The sequence below is a fragment of the Oryzias latipes genome, chromosome 1 (assembly GCF_002234675.1).
Source record: "Oryzias latipes chromosome 1, ASM223467v1".
Taxonomy (NCBI): domain Eukaryota; kingdom Metazoa; phylum Chordata; class Actinopteri; order Beloniformes; family Adrianichthyidae; genus Oryzias; species Oryzias latipes.
In genome coordinates, this window is record NC_019859.2 from 28730096 (window position 1) to 28757358 (window position 27263).

Genomic DNA, 27263 nt, shown 5'->3' on the forward strand with positions numbered 1-27263 from the left:
CCCCTTCAGGACTCCCCCTCTTCTGCATCAAAAGGAGGTCATCTTTAAAATGGGAAAGGACGTCAAACGCTGCAGATTTCTGATTGTTTACTTGTTTATTTTAGGACTGCGTCCTTGTACACATGAGTTTGTCTTGACCCCGCCCCCACACACAGCCTGAATAAGCAGGCTTTCAGGTTCCCGCCGTAAAACACACCGTATGCAGAACATTGATTAGACACACATAATGATTGGCTTGAACAGCAGAGGAGCGAGGACACTGCGCAAGCGCGCCAAAAGACATTTAACAGTATGTTCTTCTTCCTCTGGCCTGCCACACTGAATGCGGATGAGCTTGTTGCCATGACAACCTGACAGCCTCAGAGGTTGAGATAAGGTTGGGGGGGGGGGGGGGGGTTGTCAGAGGAGGGTCATCCTCTGCAGTCAAACATCTTCCATCAGAGGCTAAACTGACACGTTCCGTCTTCCAAACAAAGTTTGAACTTTTCGTTTTATTTGAAAAAATGAAACCAAATATTTATAAATGAATTATTTCCTTCTAGAATCAAACTGTTCTGTAATCTGAGATTTGTAATGATTTTAAATAAAGAATCTATTTCATTCAGTTTTGTGTGATGATGCTACTTCAGACCAAAGAATATTCCATTTGATGTAAAAAGCAATTCCTCTCCTAATCATAGAACACGGAGAACCCCTCAGCATCTTCTGCAGGCCATCTGTGTTTTCACTCTGTGTGGAAGGTTTGAGCAGAAATGAAACTCTTTGCAGGACTCAGCAGTTTGGTGGAGCGCTGCTGCTCCTCAGCACGCAGCAGCAGGAGGCGAGTCCATCCCAGTGAGCAGCAGCCGTCCATTATTGACCACATTCAACAGAATCAGAGAGTTCAAAGAAACCCAAAGCCAACCTACGGCAGAATAATCTTGAATTCCAGAGAAAAGAACGTGCATGAAGAAAGTCAGGAGACCGACAGGAAACAGCCGATTACAACAAAGCAGAAATGCAGATGCAAGCTCCTCCCACATCCCCTCCCTATACACCTCCATCATCTTCAAACATTAACCCCTCACTGAGGGATGGAGGCTCCAGCACCTCCAAGACAAGGTTTTAGCCTCTTATCAGAGCAACCAAATGAAGCAGATTACTGTAATCTGGGAAAACTGCAGCAGACAGATTAGATTAAGATTATCACACACAGAAAACCTGCAGAGGAGTTAAATACGACCCCAGTCCATCAATTGATGTCACTTTAGAACACACGCCCACACATGCACAGGTACACGCGCACACACACACACACGCCCACACATGCACAGGTACACACGCATGCACACACGCACACACACACACACGTCTTGGTCATCTGCAGCCTTGGTCGCATCTCTTACATGGACTTCTTCCCATCGATTCCCAAAGGAAAGCAGACAAAGCAGTTTTGTTTAGTGTTAAAAAAGTGTCCATCCCCATCTGTAAACACCCTCTTCATGTGAGCTTCTCAGTCATAGTGGGCTGGTCCCGTTCGGGGGGGGGGTATGCCAAAGAAGCAGGTCTTCACACAGCAGCCTTCAATGCCAGCTGAGTAAAGTGAAGGAGGCTCTGTATGCGGTGCAGCGTTTGGAGATTGAAGCCTCAGATGGGGGTGACAGCCGTCTTACGCTTCCACACTCAACTGTGGCGTTTCCTCTGCAGAGACTCCAGCTGGATGAGAGAAGAGCATGTTCTCACAGGTTCTACAGGGAGAGCTGTTGGCGCCTTTGACTGTATAAGAGAACTGGACTCACTATTTCCGCACGCACAACTTCAAATTACAGCAGCTTAAGAACTAAAAACAAATTCAGAACGGCTCCTACGCATACAAACCTTTAAATAGTATGCACCAATCGCAGACAAAACCACATTCACGCACAGATCAGAGTTACAAGTGCATGAAGGGTTGTGAGACTCCTTATGCACAAAATACACAAATACAGGTGTAATGATTAATCAATGAATCAGTTTATGCAACCAGATCGATCTGTCTGAGGCAAGTTGGTCATTCAATCAAATCAAATTCACCAAAACCATTATAAAATCGTTAAAAAATACCTTGATTATAATCGCTTTGAGAAAATACCATTTAGATTAAGGCATGGTAGGTTTATTTACCTTTAATGTGAAAATGACCAAGTGCACCAAACCCGACTACACACAGGGTTGTACACACTGTCATGGACGCTCAAAGTCAGAAAAAGGCAGCAAAAACATCCTTTTTGTTTTTGAAACAATATGGAAATTAAGTCAAATTTCAAAATTAAGTAATAATAGATACTTGTCTATGTGACCTGTGTAGGTGAAAGTGAAACAATAATATTCATGTTATCGTGGTATTGCTGTGAGGATTTTGCGGTTTAGTTTGTTTTTTTAATCAAACATTTCAAATGTTTGTGGCAAGACCACCTACCTTTATTGAGCCATCTGATTGGTCAATTTATAATTTGTACTTGTACTGCAGAAAAAAATAGTCCTGAAAAAACTAGAATTAGCAATACACGTTTAAAAAAAACGTATCAGAGCATAAAAAGGTTATTCTGACAAATAGACTGACTCAGTAATAGCTGTTTATTTCTCTATAGAAGTCTATGGGATTTTTGATTTTTGTTTGGAACGTGAGAGGGGCGGGGTCACTTAGTCCAGTTCTCATATACTGTCAATGGCACAGACAGATGCACTCACCTCATTCTCCACCATCTTCAGCCTCCCCAGAGCGTCCTTGGCAGCCTCCTGTTCAAAGCGAGTGAAAGCGTCTTCATCCGACAAAGCAGGGAACAAACAACTACCCCCCCAGCCCCAAACTCACTCTGTTTCCTTGGCTGGAGTATTTTTTCACAGACTCAGAAAGTCCCTGGACGAAGCGCTGCAGCACAACTTCATACTCTGACGGAAAGAGAAGAATTCAGGTTACAAGATCTGCCGTGTGGAATCTGCTCACATCAGCGCTAAGGCTGAGAAGATCAAATGCATCATCATAAAACACTGCTGGGAGAGGAACAATAAATGAAATCTGTCTGCACCACATCACATCAAACTCAACCGGACATCAGCTGCTCCACATGGTGGTGGTAGCATCATGGTATGGGCTTGTTGCTTTGGTGCCAGTGGTCTTTGAAGATTGTTCAAATATCTTGAATGTCAAAAAACAAGGTTTTACATCTTTGCAATTGCAAGTAGCAAATAGTTTGCAGTGTACCGGTAATGTGAATAAAACCTCAGAGAAGACAGCATTATACAAGTGTGTGGTGTGTGTGTGTGGAGGGGGGTCAGCTGGGACAACATTCATTGCACCGGTCTGGTTTTCTGTGTGTTTCCTCCATGGTGGGTATTTTTTTCTGCCATGGTTGCTCTTATAGCCAAGCATCTCCAGGATCACTGCTGCTGAAGTGTAAACCAATTCATTGGTTTCAATGATTGTCACGGTAGAACTTACTCTCAATATTTCATTCACAGTTTCCAGGACACTTTCAGGTGGTACTTCACTCAACGGTTGGTATTGCGGTTGCCTGGTGTTCATCCTGGCCATGACCTTAGCTTTTAGGTCAGCTGCTGCCCTGTTTAGTGTAATGGTATTTATTGAAGCTATGTCTCCAGTGGTGGTTGGGAGGTTGGTGTAACCCCCTCTTGGAACATTGAGCTACTAAATGCTTTGCAGTTATCCTTGATTGTAGGTTTGAAGGCATTCATTAACTTCACACTCTCTGCATGTTACTTCTCTGAGTAGGATCATTTGTGTTGTAGCATTCTAACAGAATCTTTTCCCACATCTAGTCCATTTTCACCTTGTTCCAGTAGCCAACTTTCTATCAGGGTGGTCTGGCTCCCCAGCACCTGACACAGACCTTGTTTGGCTGGGCGATGTCTGAGCCGGCATGACGTGGTTCAGTGTCTCTCATGATGTATGAGGTAGACACTAGCGTAAAGGGTCTTGCCAAAGGATTATGTTAATTGCTCGTTGCGCCTCCTGGAAATCAAAACCTGGTTTCTCATGTGCCAGACATGTATACAATGGCAGACATACAAGACCATCGACAATCTCTCCCCAATCTGAAGCTGCACGCCAGATCTCACCCTGCAGGGTCAAAATGATCACAAGAATAGTGAGAACACATCCCACAACCACACAGGGGGACCCAAGGATTGACCTGCAGAGAGCTGGACCAAAGTAACAAAGGCTACCATCAGTAACACACTACGCCATCAGGGACTCAAATCCTGCAGTGCCAGACGTATCCCCCTGCTAAAGCCAGTACATGTGCCGACCCGTCTAAAGTTTGCTAGAGAACATTTGGATGATCCAGAAGAGGATTGTATTAGCAGAATGTCATATGCCCAAATTAAAGCTTTTTGGTTCACCGTCGCGGTGGAAACATCATTGTTTGGGGCTATTTGTTTGATAAAGTGACCGTCAGAATGAACAGGGCCATGTATTGTGGAACTACCTTCCATCAGCAATGGCATTGAACATGGTTAAGTCTTTCAGTATGACAATGATCCCAAACACACTGCCAGGACAATGGAGTGGCTTTGAGAAGCATATCAAGATCCTGGAGCGGTCTAGCCAGTCCCTTATAATAGTCTTTAAAGGGGGTAGAAAGTCTATGTTGTCCAATGACAGCCCCAAAGCAACACTCCTCTAGAGCTTTTTGAGCCAAGGCACACTATATCCTTTACAAAAATCCTGCGGCACACAAGCCTCCAAAAATTGAAAAAAGGAGAAACTCATAGTCTGCATTGATGTACAGTCTCTGCAATCTCACTTGCATTTTTGTGATGATTGTGGCAGAAAAATCTGAAAGTTGCAGCTGTTTTTTCTAGAAGTTGTAATAAAAGTTAAGTTAGTTTTCCGTAATCATTTTCAACTAAACTATTTGAAATTTGACCCTGGTAGTTGTTCTACCCTTCAATTTATTAACATGCTATTTTATGTAACCTCACAAAATAACCCAATATATTCTTTCTAAATAGTGATTTGTTTTTTTTTAAATATTTTTTTTCAATGTTAGTGCAAAGGCAACTGTAATTTTTGAACAATATGATCACAATATGTTTGATACATTTTACACAAAAAGACTAACATTATGTTTGTTTTCTGTAGCTACATAAAAAGCGAACATGTTGAAGTTTTATTAGTATTTCTCTTGTCTTAATCAAAAGTCTTTGAAAACTTTAACAAAAATGTTTTATTTCTTTTTAGATGATTAAATTGTTTCAATTTAGTTTAATTGTGTCTGTTGGCCACTTCACCTTAATCCTGTTTCTTAAATGTTAATACTTCTTCTTAAGTTTAATATATAAAATAATCCAGACATTATTAGAAAAGTGTTTTAGTTAGAAAGATGACTTGGACCAAACTCTGGGATGTTTGGCTGTTAATAAACACAAACCTTGAAGGAGAACTAAACTGTTGACCTGTTGAAGATTTAAAAACTGTCTAACGTGTTCGTTGTGGTTTCAAGACGTTTAACAGTGAAGACTTATTTTACGCTGAGACGCTGTCACTTTACCCCGATGCATCATGAGAGATATAGTGTGATACTGCCGCCGATCGTAGACACTCTCTGAGCTTCATTATTTTGTTCACTTGTTCCACGGTCTGACACCGGATCACACGGAAAGCTACACCGCTAAAGACGAGCTTTAGCTGGTATTTTGTTAGAACTGACAGACTTTATGAGCAGAATCAGAACAAGGAAGTGAAGACTTTACCCACTTCTGATTGGTCAGACTTATGACGTATGATTAAGCCTCCAAGAATGATTGGTGGAGACAGTTAAAGGGGCGGGACTTTTCCGAAAACAACTGAAGCTACGGCTAAATCGCGGTCATTGTTATCAAAGTGTCTTTAATAGAATCAAATAAACACAAAGAAAAAAGTATTTTATGATCTTTCATATTCCTAACTACTCAGTGATTTATCAGGGCCTGTTTGGATGAACACAGAGCTGATATCCTGGAGATGGAAAATGTTTTTAGATCAGTGAATGGGTAATTTCCCACAGCACACCTGACCATCTCCCACGGCACACTGGTTGAAAAACACTGCTCTAGAGGAGATCTAAATAAAGAAATGGACCAAAACAGTAGAAACACTGTGTGAAAACCTCGCGAAAACTAAAATATATTGTTATTGGTTGTCTAGGCAACACTTTAAAAAAACTTTTGAATTAGTTGTGGTCGTTTTTCTCAGTTGTTTTCCTTCAAAAAGCTTCCAGACATTAAAAATCATTAAAGCTGCACAGAATTTGCTGGTGTCTTCAAACCAACAATTTGTCTACAGAAATAAGGTACGATTGGTGTTTAAATTGATCTAGACCTGAGTGACTTCTTGGCACTCATTGTTTTTATTAATGGTGTCATTTGTGTTTTTGTTTTAAAGAGTAAAGCAGCCAACAGGGATTTTACTCAAATATATGTGTTCTGTCTAAACAACATTCAACAATAAATACATGTCCCCGTAAAATGCTTTTAACTCAATATTATGTAGTTCCTGGATTTGTTCAGAATATCGGGGTCTGAACATTTTTTCTAATGACAGAAAACGTTTTTAAATGTGTGCATAAGACTTCTCAGGCTGCAAATCTGTTAAAACAAAATTCTTACGTAGTTTCTTAAGCCACAGATCTTCATCAGAGGAAAAATTGGTATTCCAAAAGCACACAATTGTTTTGCACCTACAATGTTTTATTACAGATTCCCAAGTGTTTGTTTGCATGTACAACTTGTTTAGATGAATTAATTTGCGAGGTGAGACACTGGAAAGAATACGAATCCTCCTTTTTTGGTCAAAGGTTGGTCACTTCTTTCATTTGTGGATCACTGGATCTAAATCTCTACTTTCTGTGTATCTGCTTTTAACTCTTAATCTGGATAGTTATGATGTTTATTTATTAATTATGATTATTATTAAAGCATCACATGAGGTGAGAAGTCACACAGAAAGTTTGAACCTGCAAACTTTGATGGATTTGTACTAAAGAGGTGCATGAATGTTTGCCACAGATCCAGGATGAATGATCATCATATCCGTGAAGAGGTTTAGCGGTTATTGAGGGGATGGACAGGGAGGGAGGAGATAGTCTCCTCCTGCTGCATTACCAACTCCTCAGCTTTGCCTTGCTGGGACCCAGTACCCCCCAACGTGGGGGGACAGCTTCCATCACTGCTCTCTCATGCAGTCAGACACTAAACACTGGTCAGAGCTTACAACCAGCCTGAGCTCTGATCAGCAACATCTGGATGTGATGGACAAGTAAGATGCCAGCTGGTGTTTTCAGAGAAAGAAGAGGAGGAGAGCTTCTGCTGCTGCTGCAGATGAAGGTGAGACAGGAACTCCAAGGCGGTTTGGGTCAGATGGTGGATGTGATCAGAGCAGGAGTCATACTTTTCATCAAGCTCCTCCTCTCCGCACAAACACATGAACTATTTCATGCTCACACCCAGTTTTTCATTTTAAACTCAATAATGCAGCAGTCAGCAACAGAAACCAAAGCTTTCTGTGAAAAGTTGTGTAAATATTTGTAAATAGTTTTTTTTTTAATCATACTTAAAAGGTGTCAATATTTCTTTGCCAGACTGCCTCAATATTGAGGATTTTTTTCCATCTTTGGACATTTTGTTGTAAAACTGTTTGTTCATGAGATGTTTATTTTGCTTTGTCTGTCTGAAGTTAGCACAAATATATTAATCTAAAGTAGAAGTTAGAAGACCGTGGAGGTTTCCTTATGGTTTAGACTGGATGAATCAGAGGATCGCTTCCAAGGCTACAGACTTCCAAAGTGGGTGTGGGTTGATCCACTGCTGATAAAATCCCCCAAATGCTTCCTTCCTCTGACTCGCTTGTTCAGTTTCAGTCCAGTGGGACGTAAAGACACTTTATTTCTGTCATCTGTATATGTGATGTTTACCGCTCGTAAACACACATAACTTAATTAAAACCTGGAGGGAGCCTCCTCCTCTCGGTGGAGATGCTGACCACCTCAGCTGAACTCAGAGATCCTGACTGGTCCCACCACCAACATGTCAAGAGCACAAGAGGAACATCGCCGACGTAACAGAACACCATTTCATGTCTTCTTTAAGCACTGAAAAAGTAAACAGGAGCTTGAAGCTTCATCTGCACTGTGGACTAGAGAGCAGGAGAGCTGTACCTTTGAGCAGCGCAGGGGACGCCCGCTCCAGCTGAGCCTTCTGCCACTGCAGCCTGTGCACAACCTCCTTGAGCTGACAGGAGAGGTCGGGCGGCGGATCCCGCCGACTCCTCTGATATTCTACAATCTGAGAGAAGAACCCAATGAGGGAAACACCTTCAGCAAGACGTGAAGAGGGCTCAGACGAATAAATACCTTCCTCTCCAACCGCTCCTTGTCGTAGTTGAGGAGGCTGAAGCTGTGGAGTTTGTACTGAGGGGGGGAGGTGTTGGTGTGGCTGCTGGCTTCAGGTCTGGCTTTAGAGCGAGGAGATGGAGCCTGGTGCAAACACACAAACATCTTCACTGAAACCAGCAGCAGAGATGAAGCAGACTGTGTGGGAGAGCTTCACTGCAAAACCAAGATGGGATGAAGGCGTGACAGGCACCCTGACTTTGCTCTAGGGAGGGGGCCCTGACTGCAGATGAAAGAACTGGGGCCTTTGAGTCACATCTTTGTGTTTTACAGTCTCCTGATAAAAAGCATCAATTGATCAAGGATTAGGATTATCTGCAGTCATTACTGACAGAAACAAGCAGCAGCATCTGAACTATGACTTTAGTGCAGCTGTGGATCCAAATGATCTTCAAGGACTGATGAAGACTCTGGATGAACAACCAGTGGTTGATGACAGGAAGAGAGTTTCTATTCAAGACATTAAGGAGAAAATCTACCTCCCTGCAGATACAAGACAGGAAAAGGGCAGCGGAGTCACCTTAAACCATCAGGGCTTCGACACGCCTGAAGGTGACGGCCTTCACACTGCAGGTGTGTTTAGACACGGGGGGGGGGACTGACTTAACACTTGCACATCTTAACTTGAAGGCTGTGATAGTCAACTGCAAGTGTCCTGATTCGGTAGCTTCTTAAACATCCATGAGTGAATTTATGGAGTCAGTTTTCCAGCAAACACTTAAAAACAAAATCACAAGCCTCTTCCATCAGTCCTGGACATCAGGGGGCCAAATGTTAACCAACAACATTCTCAGATGGCTCAGATATTTCCATGCCGTCATTCCTGCTTTTGAGAGAGATAAGGTAAGAATCGGCTAAAGAGTTAAATAGGACCCAGAACTCTTAATGCAGGTCCCTCTCACCTGCTCTTTGCCTCTCTCTGGGGGGGACAGCGATGAGCCTGGTTCCACAACCAGCCACTTCTCCGTTACGGGCTGCAGTTCGGCTCCTGACAGAGGCTCTCGGATCTTTACCCTCACCTCCAACTTCCCACTAGTAGCCTTGCGTCCATCAAACACCTGTAAAGATGCACACAGTCAGAGTTGTGTGTGGAGTGCACAGCGCACGTGCACGGTCAGTGTAGTGGAGTGCACGTTCCCCATGCAGAGCACTCACATCTATGATTTCTCTGATGTCGCAGTGGGTTTCCAGAGCCTCCAGCTTCAGATGTGCGGTGCCCACCACTCTGTCCGTCTTAAACAGACCTCTGAGAACAGAACAGCAGAAACAGCTGGAAACACACAGAACTGGCACAAACCTCTAGAGCAGGGGTCTCAAACTCAATTTGCCTGGGGGCCACTGAAGGCGGGGTCTAGCTCAGGCTGGGCCGCAACTTCAGCGCACACACACACGCAACATGTGAGTGTCTGAGAGCCAGTAAATTTGTATGGAACATATAATATACTATTAACTATACTCTATTATTAACTGTTTTCTGTACAAAATTTACTTATAAAATTCTCATTCAAATAAAAAAAATCAATAAGTAAATAAATGAGTAATTCTTTTCTGTTTATTCAGTCTTCTATATCTGCTGTTTTCTGACTTAAACGTCCTTATTAACACAGTTCAGTTAACACTGTTAAATTATTAGTAGTAAACACAAAAGAAGACTCAGATTCTACAGTTCTGTAACCTCCATCAATGGTTCTTCTGAACACGGCTTCTCTTGCCTTCTTCTTACTGCTGGCAGCACTTCCTCCCATACAGCTGAGGCCCTCAGTGTGGCTTAAAGATGATTTGAATCTGGACTGTACTTGGACTTATTGAAATTTAAGGATGATAAGAGAGTATGTGCTCCCAGTTTAAAGTTTGTGTTGAATGTTTTTTTTTTAAAGTTTACTCTTTAAAACACAAATCAGTAAAGCAGAAACAAAATTCAGAGTTACCATTTTTGGATTTTCTTTCTTATGACTTTTTGCACATTTAAACCCTGGTCACAAGTTATTGTAGATCAGCCGGTCAGCCACTCCTATATTTTCATAGTTGAAATCAAAAAGTGGTTCATAAAAGAACGGGCGCTGTTAACTGGAGATCAGAACAATTGTTACAGATACCTGAGATCAAAAAAAGGCTCAAAAACGGATGAAAATTCATGATGGCGACACCAAATAAGTGCAGCCAAGATGTACAACAAGCGTGTTTGAGATCACCCAGGTGGACGTAACGCTGCGCAGATCACCTGGTGTGTGACGTATGTTTTTGCTCCAACATCACCTGTCAATCATCACAAAAATATAACGAGAAAGGGGCGGGATCAAGGCCCCAACCTACGCGTACTTTGCTGACCGCAAGCCGCCCATTGACTACAAAACAATGCATTATGGGAAACGGTGTCCTGACGGTTTTTGTAGTTGAGTGATCAATTAAATTAATTTAAAATACCTATTGATTAAAAAGAGGCTACTGGCACATACATTACACAACATTCAAATAACTATAAAAGATATGATAACACAGATCATACTAAAGAGGAGAGGCATATTAAAACTAAATTGAATGTTAAGGACAACTCCAACTTCCTGTTCTCCTTCAGTCTCGCTGCAGCTTCGCATTGATCTCACATTTTCTAAATACATGCAGTCAGTGCTGAACTTGTTTCTGGGTCCGTGCGACCCAGAAACAAGTTCAGCACTGACTGCATGTATTTAGAAAATTACATGCGAATAAATACGTTCTAAAAAGTAAAGTAAGAAAGTCCTAAATGTGGTCATGGGAGGGGGCTTTTAGGTTTCCCTAAATGTTCTCCTGCTTTCAAGCCTGGTCATTGTCACACCCCCAAGAGTCATACTGTGACCACAACCACTGTGATTGGTTGGTTCGTCAGCTCCGCACATAACATTGAAAAAGTGTCATGCATACAAACTGGCGGGACGCACCAACATTGAACTTTAATAATAAGGCGGGGGCCGCAAAATATCATCTTGGGGGCCGCAAATAGCCCGTGGGCCGCGAGTTTGAGAGCCCTGCTCTAGAGCCAACATGGTGGCGGTGAAAGTGGGGAAGCTGCGTTTGACTCACCCTTTGTGGATGACTTCAAACTTGATGCCTTTGGACTGAACAGCCCGTTTGAAGGCTCTGTGGCCGCGGTTAATGTGGAGCTTGAAGTTCTCCTTAAACTCTGGGTTGTTGGTGTTCTTCACTGTGCCGGTCTTGTCCCTCTGGGCCTCCTCCTAAACACGGATTACTTCAGAAAAACATTTCTCTGAGCTGAAACCCACATTCAGTCACTAAGAGAGACTCTTACGGAGCTGGGAAAGGGAAACTCAAACTTGACGCTGGCATCCAGGTCACTGGGAGAGACACCTGTGGGGCAACAGAAAGCGTGAAAACACCAAGCAGGCACGGCCGCTCATCACAAAGGAGGCTCTATACCTGGAGGAGCAGGGAGGCTGGTCCCACGCACAATGTAGAGGACCATGTCACTGGCCGTCAGGTTGGAGTTCCTCCTGCATGACAGGGGAAGCAGTCAGAGAGTGGCTGCATCTTCACTTCTAAAGCTATGTTAGAACCGCCCTCGGCAACACGCATTCAAGCGGCCACTTCCAATGAAAACACTATGTAGACGTGCATTTTTCCACGTACAAAACTGAACACCATTGAACCATTGGCCATTGAACGCATGTTGAACGTTAAACCAGGTCAAACTTTGACCAGTTAGGGACTCTGATTTGGTAGTGACAAAAGGATAGTGTCCCTTTTAATTCTCAGAAGTGCCAATCGTTTGAAAATTGATCATGAAGGAGAAATTACTAACGGCTGTTTGTGCTCGTCTGGAATTCTTTGACACCAAGTTTTTTATATATCTGAATAGAGCTGTGAAGGAAAAAGCCTGGAACAATGTTCATCATATTTGAACCGCTTCATAATCCTAACAGAAGCTAAGGGATGGCCTCTACTGTGAAGTTTATTTAGCTTTTGTAGCATTAATGTTGTAAAGAGGAAGGGATCTGTAGCATCTAATGAGGTTTTCTGCTCAGTAAAGACCATCATGTGAAGCTCCATCACTCATGAAAGGCAGCTTGTGTCAGAGCATGCATGTTATTGTGAATCCATTGTTTGATCATCAAAAACTTTTGTCTGGAGTTGATTAAAAGGAAGCTCATGCTGTCAAAAGAACAAGATTTTAGAACATCTGATGCTTAAAACATCTAAACATCTAAGTACAGCTGTGACATTACAAAGTGTTCATTTACTGATGTTTCTCTGCTGCTCTCTTCATCAAGTCCAAAAGATACAGTGAACAAGCCTCCTAAATGTGACCCACAAAGGGACACGACTTGATGACTCATCTGCATAAGAACATGCAGAGCTGGAGGCTCTGGAGACCCAATACGACATTTGAGAAATCATAAAACCTACAAAACAAAATGTGGGAAATGCTGCAAAGTCAGACTCACTTGAGTGAGTTCAAGGTCCTCTCCTCTGAGCGGCACTTGGGGACGGGTTGACCTGCGGCGTGGGCCTTCTTCAGAATTTCTATGCTCTTCATGGACTCTGCAGCAAGCTTCTCACACCTGCGGAGGTACAAACAGGGTTTTCACACCAGCATTGGCTTCATAAGATGGTTTGATGTTTTCTAATTACATAAATAAAACACAAATCTGGTCAATTTTATGTAGAGAAAAGACAGAGAGAGAACCTTTGAAATCTGCAGCATGAAACTCCTCTGAAAAACAACGTTAAATCCACTAGATGAAAAATGACGCTGCAGATCCAGTCAAAAGACTGTCATGTGAGACTGCAAACTTAATGACGTCACTTCCACAAACTGATTTGCCGCTCTGACAGGTAAATCTTTTCAAACACGATGAAAGTTATTTTTGAGTAAAAGAATGTCGGACAAGAGCATGTTTGCTGTTCCTGGATGGATAGATGTTGCACATCAAAACAAAATCACATCTAAAAAGAAAACATAAGTTCTTACTTTAGGGCTTCTCCTATGTTTCCTGTTTGTGTGAATTGTTGACAGAGATCCAGACATTTCTGAGGACAAACAGAAGACCATATAAAAACGCTGCACATCCAGGGGAGATTTAAATCAGCAGATTATAGGGGTGTAACAATCTATTGATTTTTATTCCTAGGATCGAACAAGATCGACCTGTCTGAGGCAGATTTGAATCAAACAATACAATTAAAAAATTGTTTCAAAATGAGATAAATCGATAAACGAATTTAAATTGGAAAATAACATTTGGAATGAGGCATGGTAGGTTTAGAACATAAAACCACCAAACGCATCACAGCGGACAAAACATGTGATGGCAGCAAAAAATGATCAGTCCATCATTCCAGTCTAATGTGTGAAAAACACATTTAGCAAAGACATGTGAGCATAAAGTGAGCTAGAATTTTCTGTTTATTAGTTTTGATTAGTTTGCTGTGGAAAACAACAGTGGGTTAAACTTTATGAAACTAAAATGTGAGTGGATTTGCCATGATTTCTTGTTTACTTGTTTGTACACATATGTAATTTACACTTGATTATCTTATAAGAAATACAATGAATCTGGAAAACTTCCCCTGCACTGTTCAGTACCAAGTATTCATCTGTGAGTCACATTGGATGAAGTTTTGGATAAACATGCCCTGAATCTATTTTATGTCAGTGAATTGGATCATTAAGAATGAACCAAAATCAAAAGTGAATCGAGATCCACAAATATAGAATTGAATAGTTGTTAAAATTAATCGTTCCACTCCTAAGGATTTGGGCTTGCAGGCCAATACCTCCTCCCTGGTGACCCGACCAGCCTCAGCCAAAAAAGACTTCCCATAGGCCAACAACCCACAGGAATGACTACAAGGGTCTGGCGCCGTAGGATTTGGGTAGCACACAAGGGCGGTGCTATCCACGGAGCTGGACTCTTCACCATTGAGACCAGAATGACCAGGCTCTTTTCACTCAGGTTGTGCCAGAAAGGCTGAGCGGTACCAGCAAGGCATCGGTAGAGGAAAACAATATTTGATCCATTGCTGATTTTGTTGGTTTACCCATTTAAAAAGAAATTGAGTCTGTCATCGTAAAGGTAGGTTCATTTAAACAGTGAGAGATAGAAAATCACAAAGAAAATAAAAAATGACTTAAAGAATTTATGCAAGTATATTTGGATTTCATTAAAGTGAAAAAAAAGTGTTTGAACCCTTTGTAACTAAAGTTCTGGTTCACACAAACCAGGTAGACTAATCAACCTGTCACCTGAGTTGAAGACACCTGTTTGAAGTAATCACCTGTAGAAAAGACATCTGTCCACAGAATCAGTCAGACTCTCAAACATCGGAAAGACTAAAGAACTTTCAGTGGATTTAAGGGAGAAGATTGTTGCACAAGACAAGAATGGACTACAACACCATCAGCAAGAAGCTGGGGGTTAAGGAGGAAACTGTTGCTGCAACATGACCATCAATCCACTTATAGGTCTGGGGCTCCAAACAAGATCTGACCTGGTGGGATTTCCATGATCATGAAAACATTATTAACGTTATTAATATTATTAATACCGCAATGGTTTAACATCTCGCAAAGTCCTCCTGCTGAAGAAAGCACATGTGCCGGCCCACCTGGAGTTAGCCAATGAACACCTTCATGATTTAGAGAGTGATTGGGAGACGGAGCTGTGGTGTAAAACTGAGCTCTTTGGTATCAACTCAACCCGTGGTGTTGGGATGAAGAGACATGCTGCCAATGACCCCAAGAACATCATCCCCACTGTCAAGCATGGAGGTGGAAACATTATGGTTTGGGGGTGTTTTTCTGCACAGGCTTACTTCACCGTGTGGATAGGAGGATGATGGAGTCATGTTTTGTCAAATCCTGAGTGAGAACATCCTTCCCTGTGATGGATTGTGAATGAGTTTTCTAACAAGATAATGACCCAAAACATATAGCCAAAGGAATCAATAAATGGCAGAAGAAGCATATATCATGGTCATGGAGTGGCCCAGCCAGTCTCTGGATCTCAATTTTATAGAAAACGTATTAAGCTCAGAGTTTCCAAGCGACTGCCACAATATCTTGATGATTTAGAAGTCCTTTGCCAAGAAAAGTGAACAAAATGTCCTCCTGAAATCTGCAGAAACCTGCTCATCAACTACAAGAAACATCTGACCTCAGTACTACTAATAAGAGTTTCGCCATAAAGTACCAAGTCTTTCCGTCAACATCGTTCAAAAACCTATTTCCCTCAATGACATAAAAATAAATGTATATAAAGTCATTAAGGTGGATTTCTTGTTTTTTTTTTGAGATTTTCTCTCTCACTGGAACGTATCACTAGGATGACAGACTGTCCTTTTTTTTAGTGGACAAATCTACTACATCAGCAAAGGGACCAAATACTTATTTCCACCATTGCAAGAATACAAGAGACCAGTTCCCTGCCAACCACCATCAGCCTCACAATACCAAAAATGGTTTGTTTGTTGCACTTCATAGTTGTGTCCTCCTGCACCTGTAGCCACTTTAAGCGCAAAGTCGGTCTCTCCTCAGAAAAGATTAGTGGACAGGAGGGGGTAGTATACTACTAAAAATGTAATCAAGAGGTTAGTCACTGGATCAATAAGTGTGAGTTTTCTTTTGACAGACCCCCTTTAGCAGCACATAAATAGTTTGTACTTTGAACGTCCTTTCCTTATTTTGAAGTTCAAAGTGGTTCTGGTAGTACCACTGTCACAGAGGAAAATTACTTCTTGTCCTTCTGCAAAAATGGTAACAGTTGGGGAGGAGAGATGGGTATTATACGCTTGTGCAATTTCCTCTTGATCATTAAGAGCATCATTCTGTGCTTTATGGGCTTGCTGCTCCTTGGCTTTACAAGCCATTAGGTCTTCCAACAGTTCCTGCTGCTCCCTTGAAATTGTCTCTTGTCCTGCTGTTAGTCACACTCTCCTGTTGTCTCCCTGCTGTCTGCCATAATAGGGTTTATAAGGCCCTCCATCGTGTCCACCATGTCTCCATCTACAGGGAGCTCTGCATTCTTTTACAAACTTTCTTAAACACAGGTTAGTTATAGAAAACCCGTAGGACACTGGCTCTCGAGGCCTGGAGTTTGACACTTGTGCCATAACATCTTTGTTGCCATTTTAGACAACAATTAACAAAACCTGTGATAGTCGCCAGAATTCATGAATGCTGTCAAGCTGAAGAAGTCTCATCAAGTCTGGTTGGGTCGTAGCAGGTCACAGGTATCAGCAGTCCTAGCAGCACACAGTTGCATTGGCAAAAACTCAAGTCATATTAGTTGGCTTTAAGGATGAGGTGAATGAGGTCCACCCCGAGCTCCTAAAGTCTCTGAATGTTGTGGGGCTGTCTTAGGCGACACACCTTACGACACTGGTTTGAACTGATATAGTTCCTGTGGTCTCGCAGACTGGGGTGATTGTCCCTCTTTTCAAGAAAGGGGACCAGAGGGGCTGCTCCAACTAAGGGGGATCACACTACTCAATGTCCCTGGGAGAGTCAGGGGGAACACTGGTTTTCATCTTGCTCTACACCTTAAAGGCCCGTACACACCGGGACGAATTTTGCGCGCGATATTCGCCGACGTTTAACCCCCTCGTGACTAAACAAAAGGGCACCAATGTGAGTGTGCACACCGACGCGAAAAACGCCACGCATAAAAGCGTCATTTTTTTAAAAATGTTTCGGGTTCGTTTGACGCGCTGCGTCAAAAATTATACGACCAATGAGAATGGCGCTTTTGCACACGTGTCTGAAGCTTCTGAAGTTACAGTAAAACACAACTTGGGGGTGCTCAAACACAAAACTGTCTTGCTGAGCACACATACGTCATGGCGAAGTAGATATACGCCAAGTAGCGTCTACACTGCAGCAAAGAAATGAGACGAAGAAGATGAACTCACTGACGGACATTCTAAAATATCCCCGAAAACGCTCATGATACATTTTCAGCTCTTGTACCAGTCGATAAAACTCGATAAAACTCCCCATGTTCTTCTCTTCTCTTCTCGATGTACCCAAAATCGACGTCTTTTCCAGCGTCAGTTCTGTTAAGTTTCTGTTAAGTTTTATGGACAAAATTTGAAGGAGCAGTCAGATGCCAGAATGAGTGGGGCCCGGAGACTTTCATGTAGGGGTGTTTATTGGCAAGAGTCTGGCAATATGATACGCGCCCCACGATACAACACGTTTCCCTATATTTTACCGGAACTAATTTTATTTTTTTATTTTTTCAAAGTATGACTTATCACAATAAATACTTATGCCTGAAGTTCAAAACGTATTTCATTGTAATGAAAATGTAAAATTCAATTTATTTAATGATCAAAATATTAAGCTCTGCAACTGTATCTCAAATTTAAGTTGCTTCTACCCAAGCAAATTCATGGTGCTTTATTTTTGTAAATTTAAATATCTAAATGTAACAGTCAAAGTTTTCAGATTTCAACAACAAAATATTTTTAGAATAATGAAAAAATAAATAAAAAGGCGTATTCTTGTCTACGCCATAAATGAATGTGCCTTAACCAATAAGGTTTCAAAAAGTATAATTAAGGAAATGTAGTGCTGTTTATTTTCAACATTGCTAAATGTAGTTCTCCAGTTCTTTTAAACGGTTCAGAAGCCTGAATGGTACTTCAAAATTAGAGGGATAAAAACAAAATAATAATTCTTTCCAGTAACAATAAAGTGTGGTGACGAGGCAGCATGACAGGATGAAGGAGAGCGCTTTAACCCTTGTGCTATCCTATGGGGTCCAGATGACCCCACCCTTACATTGACTTCCCTACCATGATAAAGGTGGATAAAGGTGAAGAGGATTTCATGTACTCCATGGACACCGGTAAAGATTACAAATCATTGAAGAAAAAAGGTTCAGCACTCTGTCTTGTGGGTGGGTCTAGATGAACCCACTCCCAACGTTAACGTGCCTTGGATAGCTCAAGGGTTAATGTGGCTAAGATGCTTTACATGACGGTCTGCACTGCAGCTGCAGCTGCAGCCCCCGCTTTCTCACACGCGGAAGTAAACATGATTTCACCTCTCATGGACATGACGTTGGCCTTTTTTCAGAGCGTTGTACACATCACTCTGACCCATCAGGTTGCTGAACTAGAATCGAATGCTGTGAGGTTCTGCAGAACTTTGGCCCACTTTGCCAATAGCATTTGCCTGGTGCTACGTGCATTAGCCGCTGTGCAGCTGCAGTGCTTCACTCGTTCTTATCTGAGCCGCTATAAAGCACCGCAATCCGCGTTTCTATATGATACTGGCAGCAACATGTCACAGAGCTTCGAGTCGGTACCCATTCTAAATAAACTAAGTAGTACGTGTCTAAGAACAATGAAAAAAGCTGCTTCACTGAGATCTTCTAGTTATTTTAAAAAAGGGATTTTTTTCAGATAGGAGGTCTTGTATTTTACCCATCGCTGTGTCTCCCAGCTAGTCTAAGAACATCCCTGAAGAACTCAAGGACGTTTTTGTGGATAGGGACGTCTGGGCCTCTCTACTTAGACTGCTGCCCCCTCAACCCAGCTTCAGATAACTGGGAAAAGATGAATGGATGGATTTCCACGTTAAATGGTTTGATTGAGGAAAAAAAAAAAAAAGAGTTTCAACCTCATGCTGTTTTCGTAGGAGTTCCATGAGGGCCTGATACTTCTCACTGGAGCGAGGAGACAGAGGGGAGGTCCGCGAGCGACCCAGCGAGTATTCCTCCTCATTCACTGGAGCACTGGGAATCTGTTAGCAACAAGAAAGTTGTGAGAAACAATGAAGAAAAACGCAAGTAAACATAACATCAGTAACACACCACAACTATCATAGGTATGACTTAGAGTACAGACCAAAAGTTTGGACAAACCTTCTCATTCAAAGAGTTTGCTTTATTTTCATGACTATGAAAAATTGTAGAGTCACACTGAAGGCATCAAAACTGTGAATTAACACATGTGGAATTATATACATAACATCACAGTTTTGTTGCCTTCAGTGTGACTTTTGGTCTGTACTCTAAGTAAAGTAAATATATCAACTATGAGGTTCAGGACTGTTGAGAAACTAAGCTGCACCATCATGATTTTAAGAAACATCCCCTTCTAAAACAGCAGCATCCACAAACACAGGACTGTCCTGCAGACATCAATGAGGCACATGCAGGGGTTACATGACGGAGGAGCAAAAGGAACACAATCATGAGGGATGAGAAGGATCTATACGAGATTGACAATAGAATGATGCTGATGATGTGCAGTGAAGCAGTTGTTTGGATGCAAACACACACAGCGGGTTTGACAGATCACAGCTGCTGCTGCAAGAACAGATTTTCTCATGAAAACATTTTCAAAACCTTGGTGATTTCAACAGGTAGGCCAGACTTGGTAGCTGTGATCATGGGGTCCAGGCCTTTGGCATGCCTGAGGTGCTGCGCCGCCCCCACCATGTCCTGGAAAAATGACAAAAAGCATCGGCTGTCCATTTAGAAAGAAATATTCAGATAAGCAGTGAATCCATCTCCAGGTAAAAACATGGAAGTGAACAGGGAAGGAAGGGCATCCAAAGTTTACCTTCATCTGTTTGGACCGCAGTGCTGCCCGTAGAAAAGCCTGTCGCCGTAGCAACAAAAAATCCAGTTGCTGCTGGCCTGCAAAGGCAAAGAAATAACAGAGGTGAGAGCTTCTCCTTCAAAATAAAATCCTGGAGTAGGCAGGCGGACACCGGCTCTCAGGTTGGGAATCTCAGAGTAACACACGATACGATGCAGTTCACGATACATGGCTCACGATATCGGTGGTCGAACGATATGGCAAACATTGAAATAATCAATATATTAGTAATCTATGATATATCACTATAATTTAAACAAATGTACCTTTTTATTTCAACTTTATTTTGCAGCATTACTAAAATACAATTATTAATTGGGGGGGGGGTTGCAGAATTCTCGGTTTTAATCGTGTCACGGCTATAAAAACAAGACACAAAAGCAAGATAAAGGCCTACAATTAATTTTTGAAAGGCTTCAAAACATATTTAATATAGCAAAGTACTTCATAGCATTTACACACACACAGAATCACATCAAAACATTTTCTCATTGCTCCTGTCTCTGAATGATTTCATAAACCCAGACAGAGATTTGCACTACTCAGTGATTCTTTTGTACAGTTTTTCAAAATAAATAAACCTGGTTTCTCCCTCATCATCCTCATCCTCCGTGATGAGGGTGAGAAAAACTTTTGAGGGTAACCTCCTCCTACACGCGGTGAGAGCGGCAGCCATATTAAACCCTGAAAGACTTTTGGACAGTCTTTCAGGCCAGCGACTTTGACGCATGTTAAAACAAATATGACACGTGGTTCGTCATGCTCATGAGAAGGGCCACCTGATGGACTTCTATGGTATTATTTTAAAAAAAGGATTTAGAGAAAGAGGGGTCTGGGATTCGTTTTTGAGTTGAAACATCGCAATAGTTTGCCATACTGATATTTTGTCCCACCTCTAATGAGCTCAGCCTTCAACACACCTTTAGGTCCCAGTTTTGAAGCTGAGGCTCCTCCAGGAGCCTGAGGGGCCGCAGATCTGGCTTTGTTTACAGGTGGACGCGCTGCAGGCTGCAGAGGAATCAAATCACAAACTGTTACACAACTAACACTCAGGCTTTTCCAATGAGATGCAGCTAAAGGGCTGAACATTTGAAAGGTATGACTGAGTTCTTGAAGTGTGGTGGACTTGCAGGTGGAAGAAGAGGAGGAGGAGCTGAAAACATCTAGAGGACTTCTGTCCATCATCTTTTGTGGCAGCACCTCAGCACCCTGACCATTCTTTCTTTCCTTTCTCCCCACCTTAATGTCTTCTCTTTGTTCGTCTTCCTCCACACTCTCAGCATCTCCATCCTGATTTGCTATTTTCATCGCCGTTTCCAGGACATTCAGGAAGTTCTGCTGACTCCCTTCAGAGCCCTGAAGCGCTGGACAACCTAAAGAAGAAACTTGTTAAGGAACTGATCAGCGTAAAAGAAGCAAAGTCTCAGCGCTTCGTTTAAAAGTTACCTGGGGGAACCGGGAGGTCCGATAAGCTGACTGGTTTTCCTGCTTTGTGAGCTCTGATGGCCTCCTGGTATTGCTGTTAAAAGACAGAGAAAATTCATTTTCATCACAAAGCTCCACCTAAAGGAGAAGCTGCTGCTCTGATCATAGAGTCACATAGGTGATCAACTGGAACACAAACAGCCTGTGATCCACGAAAAGATTTCAACTGGCTACAACCGATCTAATGGAGACGCATCTTCATGAACAAAACTGTCCCTAATCCTCACCCCGCACGACGGAAACATGAAATGCCTGAGTTCCAAGTGAATGCCCTACAAATGAGCACTGACACTGGAGTCCCATGGGGTGGAGGAGCAAAATTCGGACATTCACTCTTTCCATGGATCGGAGGGGCAGAAGTAAGGGACCACATGGAGATCAACAGGTATGCATTGCTGAGACTCCTTCACACCACCAACAAGTTTCCCAACGCATCAGCAGCAGAGATGTCAGTCATTAGAACTATGGCTCTGCAAAATCGACTCGACTAGCAGTGCTCGACCTCCTAACCGCATCATCGGGAGGCGTGTCCAAAATGGTTGGAGACAGCTGCTGCACTTTCATCCCGGATGACACCAGTGATGGACAGGACATTGCTACCGCACGGCACGACTTAACAGAGCTGCAAGCTAAGTCTGCAACTTCTGGTGCCAGAACCACTAGTGACAACTGGCCCTGGCTTACACCTGGTCCATGGTGGCATCTTCTGTTGAAATTATTGATGCCTATGCTCATTGTTTTGTGCCTGTTTTGTCTACTAACAACACATGCTCGTCCTTGTGTCAAGTCCATGATAACAAAAGCCACCACACAGGCTTTCATCCATTACCAGCTGGTCCAACAAGCTGAAAAGGACTCCCCCAGTGTGAATACTCCTGCTTCACAGGCATCGTATGAAGCTTTTACTGATGATTAGAGAACCATGTTTCATGTTTGTACCTTCCATTTATCTGTGTTAACTTATTAAGTGTTTGAAATTATAAACAAGAATGGATGTTAGGGTTACATAATTCTCATTTGCTTACATGCTGTTATCACCAGAAAATGATTGTGTCTCAGTTCTGTCTTTCAGTAAGATAACACTGGCGTGCTTGGTGCTGACTATACAAAACATGATGTTCCTGTCCTGCTTGATTGAATGACCCACTTTCATATTATCAAACCCGACCACCCAAAAAAACCAGACTGGACACCCTGGGAAGCCAGAACTCCTCTGTTGCAGATTGCGCTGTGACTGACGGGCTTCTCCTTCAGCAGAAGTCTAACAAAAATTTTCGTGGTTCTTCTCTCTGTTAAGGAGCAGTCATAACCCTGACAGAGACCTTCTAAAACCAGACATAACCAGCTCAGTGGCCTTGTGGTTAGAGTGTCCGCCCTGAGACTGGATGGTCGTGGGTTCAAACCCAGGCCGAGTCATACCAAAGACTCCCTGCTTGACACTCAGCATTAAGGGGTTGGATTGAGGGGTAAATCCAGCAAACCCGAGTGCAGCTCGCCGCTCCCCCAGAGGATGGGTCAAATGTGGAGAACAGATACTGTGATTTATAAAAAGCACTCTCATTAATAAAACGTGTCCTACTCAGTCACACACTTGCAGACGTGCCTGATTCCTGGTTCCGGTTCTGTTCGTCCTCGAATGCAGACTGACGGGGAATTTTTCATGCCCAGAAAAAAAAAATCTCTGCTGAATTTCTCAAAGTCTGACTGATTTTTGACTTGAAAATTTGGATTAATTTTTTATTTTCCTGTTTGTTGTCCAAAACCATCAAAAAGACAGAAGCTTTAGAATCCAAAGCAGTGAGACGAAGAGCAAAAGAGCAAGCAGGAATCTCCAAAAGGAGATGAACATTTTCATATTAAAATGTTGAAAACAGCTGTAAGCATGAAGGAGATTAAAGGAGTTGAAGCGTGCAGCACCTCTTTTTAGGTGCTGGGTGTACCTTCACAATGCGTTGGTGCATGCGGGACTTGCGGTCGTCTCCTTTGCTCTTGGCGCTCTCTGCTGCTTGTTTGTAGATGTCCATTCTCTGCTGCAGAGCTTCTCCCAGGCTGCTGGGGGCAGGGAGGTCTTTACAAACACAAAAGAACGATGATTATGGAGCAAGTGTTCAAAAAAACCCAGTACCACTAGCTACAGTCTCACCTGCAGAGGGCGTCTGCGTGGGAGTGGATGCAGGAGCAGCAGCTTTGGGAGCAGACTGGGGAGGAGGTGCAGAATGCTCTGCAGCCACATCTCCTGAAGAAGATCAGACAGCAGAACTATGACAGAAAATCGACCAAGCAGCGCATGAATCCTAACCTGAGCTCATTGGTGTTTATGCACATGTGTGCTTTCGGAGTTTAACTGCAGGAGTGTTACACTCAGCAGTCAGACAAACTCACCAGGAGGAGGGGGTAATGAACTCAGCTGGACTGCCTCCCCCCGATCCAGCGCCTCCAGCAGCGAGTCCAGCTTCTGCAGAGAAAGCACAGCAGAACTGCTATAGCTCACATTTAGTGGCAGACCCCCCACCCCCCAGGAGCAAACTCCCCCTGCCTGTGTCACCTTGGCAGTGAGGTAGTGATGTTTGGCCCGCTCAACATCATTGCTCTGTTTGGCCTGAAGGGCGGCAACCTTGTACTCCCTCTGCCTGTACAGCACGGCCTGCTTCAGCTCTGAGGATTAAAGTCATTTCAGCCACGGCACAGGACACGGCGCCAACGGACCCGAACAACCACGGCCAGAGGTTCTGACAACTTTGGAGGACTTCACTGACATTTAGCAAGAACATTCTAGGAGGAGAGCAGCTAAGGAGTTAATTTACGAGTAAGACTGGGTTAAAGAGATTGAATACTAAAACTGTTTCTACAAAAAGTAAATCCCCCAAATAATTGCATCTCTGAATCAGTTTTCTTGATAGCAAGTATGTGAATTTGCCAAACAAAAATCTACTTTATTTTCTATCCATTTTTTTAAAATTCATACTTGAATTATAAAGCCTTTCTTCAGCTGTTACCTGAGTGTGGGCCACTGGGCTGGCTGGGTGTGAGGGGGGAGATTGCAGGTGAATCAGGGGTGATGGGGGCAGCGAGCTTCGGCAGGGGGGTCAGGCACACCGGTTTAGTGTTGGGAACTGGGGCTGCAGGCTCGTTCCTGGGTTTGGAGGGAGACGCAGGCAGGACAGCAGGTTCTGGAAGCTCTTTCTCCGGCTCAGACTCTGCTTTAATGTTGGACTTTCCTCCAATTGCTACAGGGGGGGGCATGTCCTCCTCATTCACTGCCTTGCCTTTCTTTACCGATGTTAGCATGGACTGTAATGTCTGCAAATAGAAAAGGAGAAACCATGCTCTGGATCTGGTTGCTTAGCAGAGTGCTAAGCAGGAAGTTGGATTCTGCACTGACCTTCAAGCCGCGGTCATAACGGCGAGCTTTGCTCGTCTCGCCTGCAGCCTTGGCGTTGGCTATGGCCGTCTGATACATTTCGATGCGCTCCAGCAAACGAGATTCCAAACTGGCCGCACCGAGGGGGCTGGCTGAAGGGGCAGGCTGAGAGGAGGGCATCGCTTTAGGAGCAGCAGGAGCTGGCTCCTCATCGTCCTCCAAAACTTCGTTCAGCTCTGCCTGTGAACCAAGACAGAAGCATGGAAATCTAACCCACTTTAAGCTTAGGTTCAATTAAATTCAATTTGATAAAAGACATGAAAACCAGAGGAGAAACACAAATAGCACCGTTTAAAACTAGAATACAATCCAGAAAATATCATGTTTATGATACATGAACAAATACACTCAGATAAAACGAAACTATGGATTTGTTAAGAATAAATACATTTATACCATGGTCCGGGTGAATACTCGATTCTGATTGGCTGCTGGGTGTACATTAAAAAGTGATAACCGCACGTCGTCCCAATGGGTTGAATAAAGCATCAGTTCAGAGAGAAACTTCTCCTGTTACCGCTTGTTTTTGTCCAAATGATGAAGCAAAAGGTTATTTTAAAGAAGCCAGCGGAGTGATACAAAACATTTAAGCTAGGTGACTGGAACTTTTTTTCACCGTGCGGTTATCACTCTTTAATGTACACCCAGCAGCCAATCAGAATCGAGTATTCACCCAGACCATGGTATAATACTTTTTAATGCACTTCGCGGAAGCAACCGCAGCTTTGCGTCGGACGGTTCAATCTTCCACGGCGTGCGTTAAAAAGTAATAATGCACACTTCGTCAGCCAATAACCCTGACATATTCACTTCCGTAAGAATATAAAAGCACATTGGGGGAGCTAGCACAAACACATCTTAATTCATTGGTTAAACTGAGTTTTGTTATTGATTTCATGAATTTCTTACATTTCAGACCAAATAACTTTCCAACAATTGCAATTGCACAACAATTGCACTGAATCCTAATCAGATTTATTGATGAGAGTGACACTCAGCCCTGTGTTAGTATTTGTGTGCATTCAGTTGTGCGAGCCTGTAGGTGAACATGACTGTTGTGGGTCTATACAACCTTAATGTTGTCTCACTTCTCTCTGGTCAGGGAACAACATCATTTAATCCAGTTACTTTATAAACTATTGTTCATTTCTTGAGTGCATTTGTGGTTCAGAACAAAGATTCTACTCTTTTTGTTTCTTCCTATGTCTTCAATTTTAAAATATACAATAACTGGTTCCCATAGCAACACAAAGCCTTAAATATTAGTCGTTACTGTGACACAGCATGTTCAGGACCTACAAACCAGCGGATTATTTTACTTAAATAACTGTGGACATAATCTGTAAATGCCTTTTACATTTTTGGCTGCAGAACTTAAATATTTGATATCAGTGGATCAATCCAGAGAAACAACGCATGGAAAAAAGGATGGAGGACAGTCCAAGCAACAAAAACAAGCATCTCCTTGGTGCTGGCAGAGCGGTTTGATGTGCAGCAGCTCTGACTAAAATATTTTTAACCAGTATTACCAGCAGATCGTCATCATCCAAATCTTCGTCGTCCATTTCTTCCTCATCCAGATCTTTCATACAAAGCGCTGCCATGCGCTCGATTTCAGCCATTGGAACAGGAGCTGGACATAAACACAGACGACAGATCAGGAAGAAGCAAGCCTAAACTCCAGAGCCCAAAGGCCCCGCCCACCTCACCTCTGCCCTGCTCCTTCTTCCCCTGCGCTCTCCCTCCTCCTCCTCCAACCAGATTGAGCAGCTCTGCCTCCAAATCTTCATCATTTCCGACATCATCCATCCCCCCATCCGGGGTCAGATCAAGGAGCAGGCCCATCTGAGTCAAGGACAGGTGCTCGTTCACACCTGTGCTGATCCCTGACGTGCACATGTGGTAAGCAGTCTTACCTGTTTGGCTCGCGCTGCTCCTTGGCCCCGCGGAGGCGGGTTCCGGCTGCGGCTCATGGCTGCCAACACCTGTCAGGCTGTGGAACTGGACTCGGAACCGGTTCCGCCGGGGTCTCAGCGAGACCGGGAGCAGCAGTCTACTGAATGACGACCACGCTTCAGGCTCGCGCTACAGACTCGCGCAGTTTGACCACAGCAACAAACATTGGCGGACTTGACTTGTTAGCCAACAACAGCTAACACAGCCGAACCCTGCTCTAAGTGACACTTTTACCTGCAGACTTTTGGCGCCACGGAGATTATCGCGCTACGACACACCACACCAGAAACAAAGGACGTTCATAAAACACAGACGAGCGCAGGAACCGAACCGTTCACGCGCTTAGTCTGACAGCAACAACATCCACAGCCGGGCTTAACTAC

General features: G+C 43.2%; 1 protein-coding gene across 2 annotated transcripts; it reads right to left on the bottom strand.

Moving 5' to 3' along the window:
- Positions 1-80: 80 nt before the first annotated feature.
- On the bottom strand, positions 81-27260 carry cc2d1a (coiled-coil and C2 domain containing 1A). Of its 2 annotated transcripts, none has more exons than XM_023959693.1 (28): positions 27115-27260; positions 26841-26977; positions 26634-26769; positions 26454-26557; positions 24886-25104; positions 24500-24803; positions 24049-24158; positions 23886-23958; positions 23647-23739; positions 23444-23571; positions 21465-21537; positions 21258-21391; positions 20939-21026; positions 19980-20056; positions 19763-19858; positions 19033-19155; positions 13378-13436; positions 12851-12967; positions 11826-11899; positions 11698-11756; positions 11472-11623; positions 9567-9657; positions 9314-9469; positions 8373-8495; positions 8178-8304; positions 2834-2910; positions 2710-2757; positions 81-1695 (listed from the first exon to the last, which is right to left on the bottom strand). In XM_023959693.1, exons 2-28 carry the CDS (start codon positions 26895-26897, stop codon positions 1663-1665), a joined length of 2931 nt encoding a protein of 976 aa, XP_023815461.1. In that variant the 5' UTR covers positions 26898-26977; positions 27115-27260; the 3' UTR covers positions 81-1662. The 2 variants fall into 2 exon arrangements, with proteins under 2 accessions (XP_023815461.1, XP_023815466.1); XM_023959698.1 differs by having other exon boundaries at positions 26841-26980.
- Between the last annotated feature and the right edge of the window lie 3 nt (positions 27261-27263).

What these genes read in the sequence shown, in the direction of transcription:
- cc2d1a (XM_023959693.1), bottom strand. Translation starts at nt 26,897, where the DNA reads ATGAGCCGCAGCCGGAACCCGCCTCCGCGGGGCCAAGGAGCAGCGCGA. An exon ending in ATCACTACCTCACTGCCAAG is followed by an intron (nt 23,959 to 24,048) that starts GTGACACAGGCA and finishes CTTTCTCTGCAG; the next exon opens with AAGCTGGACTCGCTGCTGGA. An exon ending in TGAAGATGGTGGAGAATGAG is followed by an intron (nt 1,696 to 2,709) that starts GTGAGTGCATCT and finishes TCTCTCATCCAG; the next exon opens with CTGGAGTCTCTGCAGAGGAA.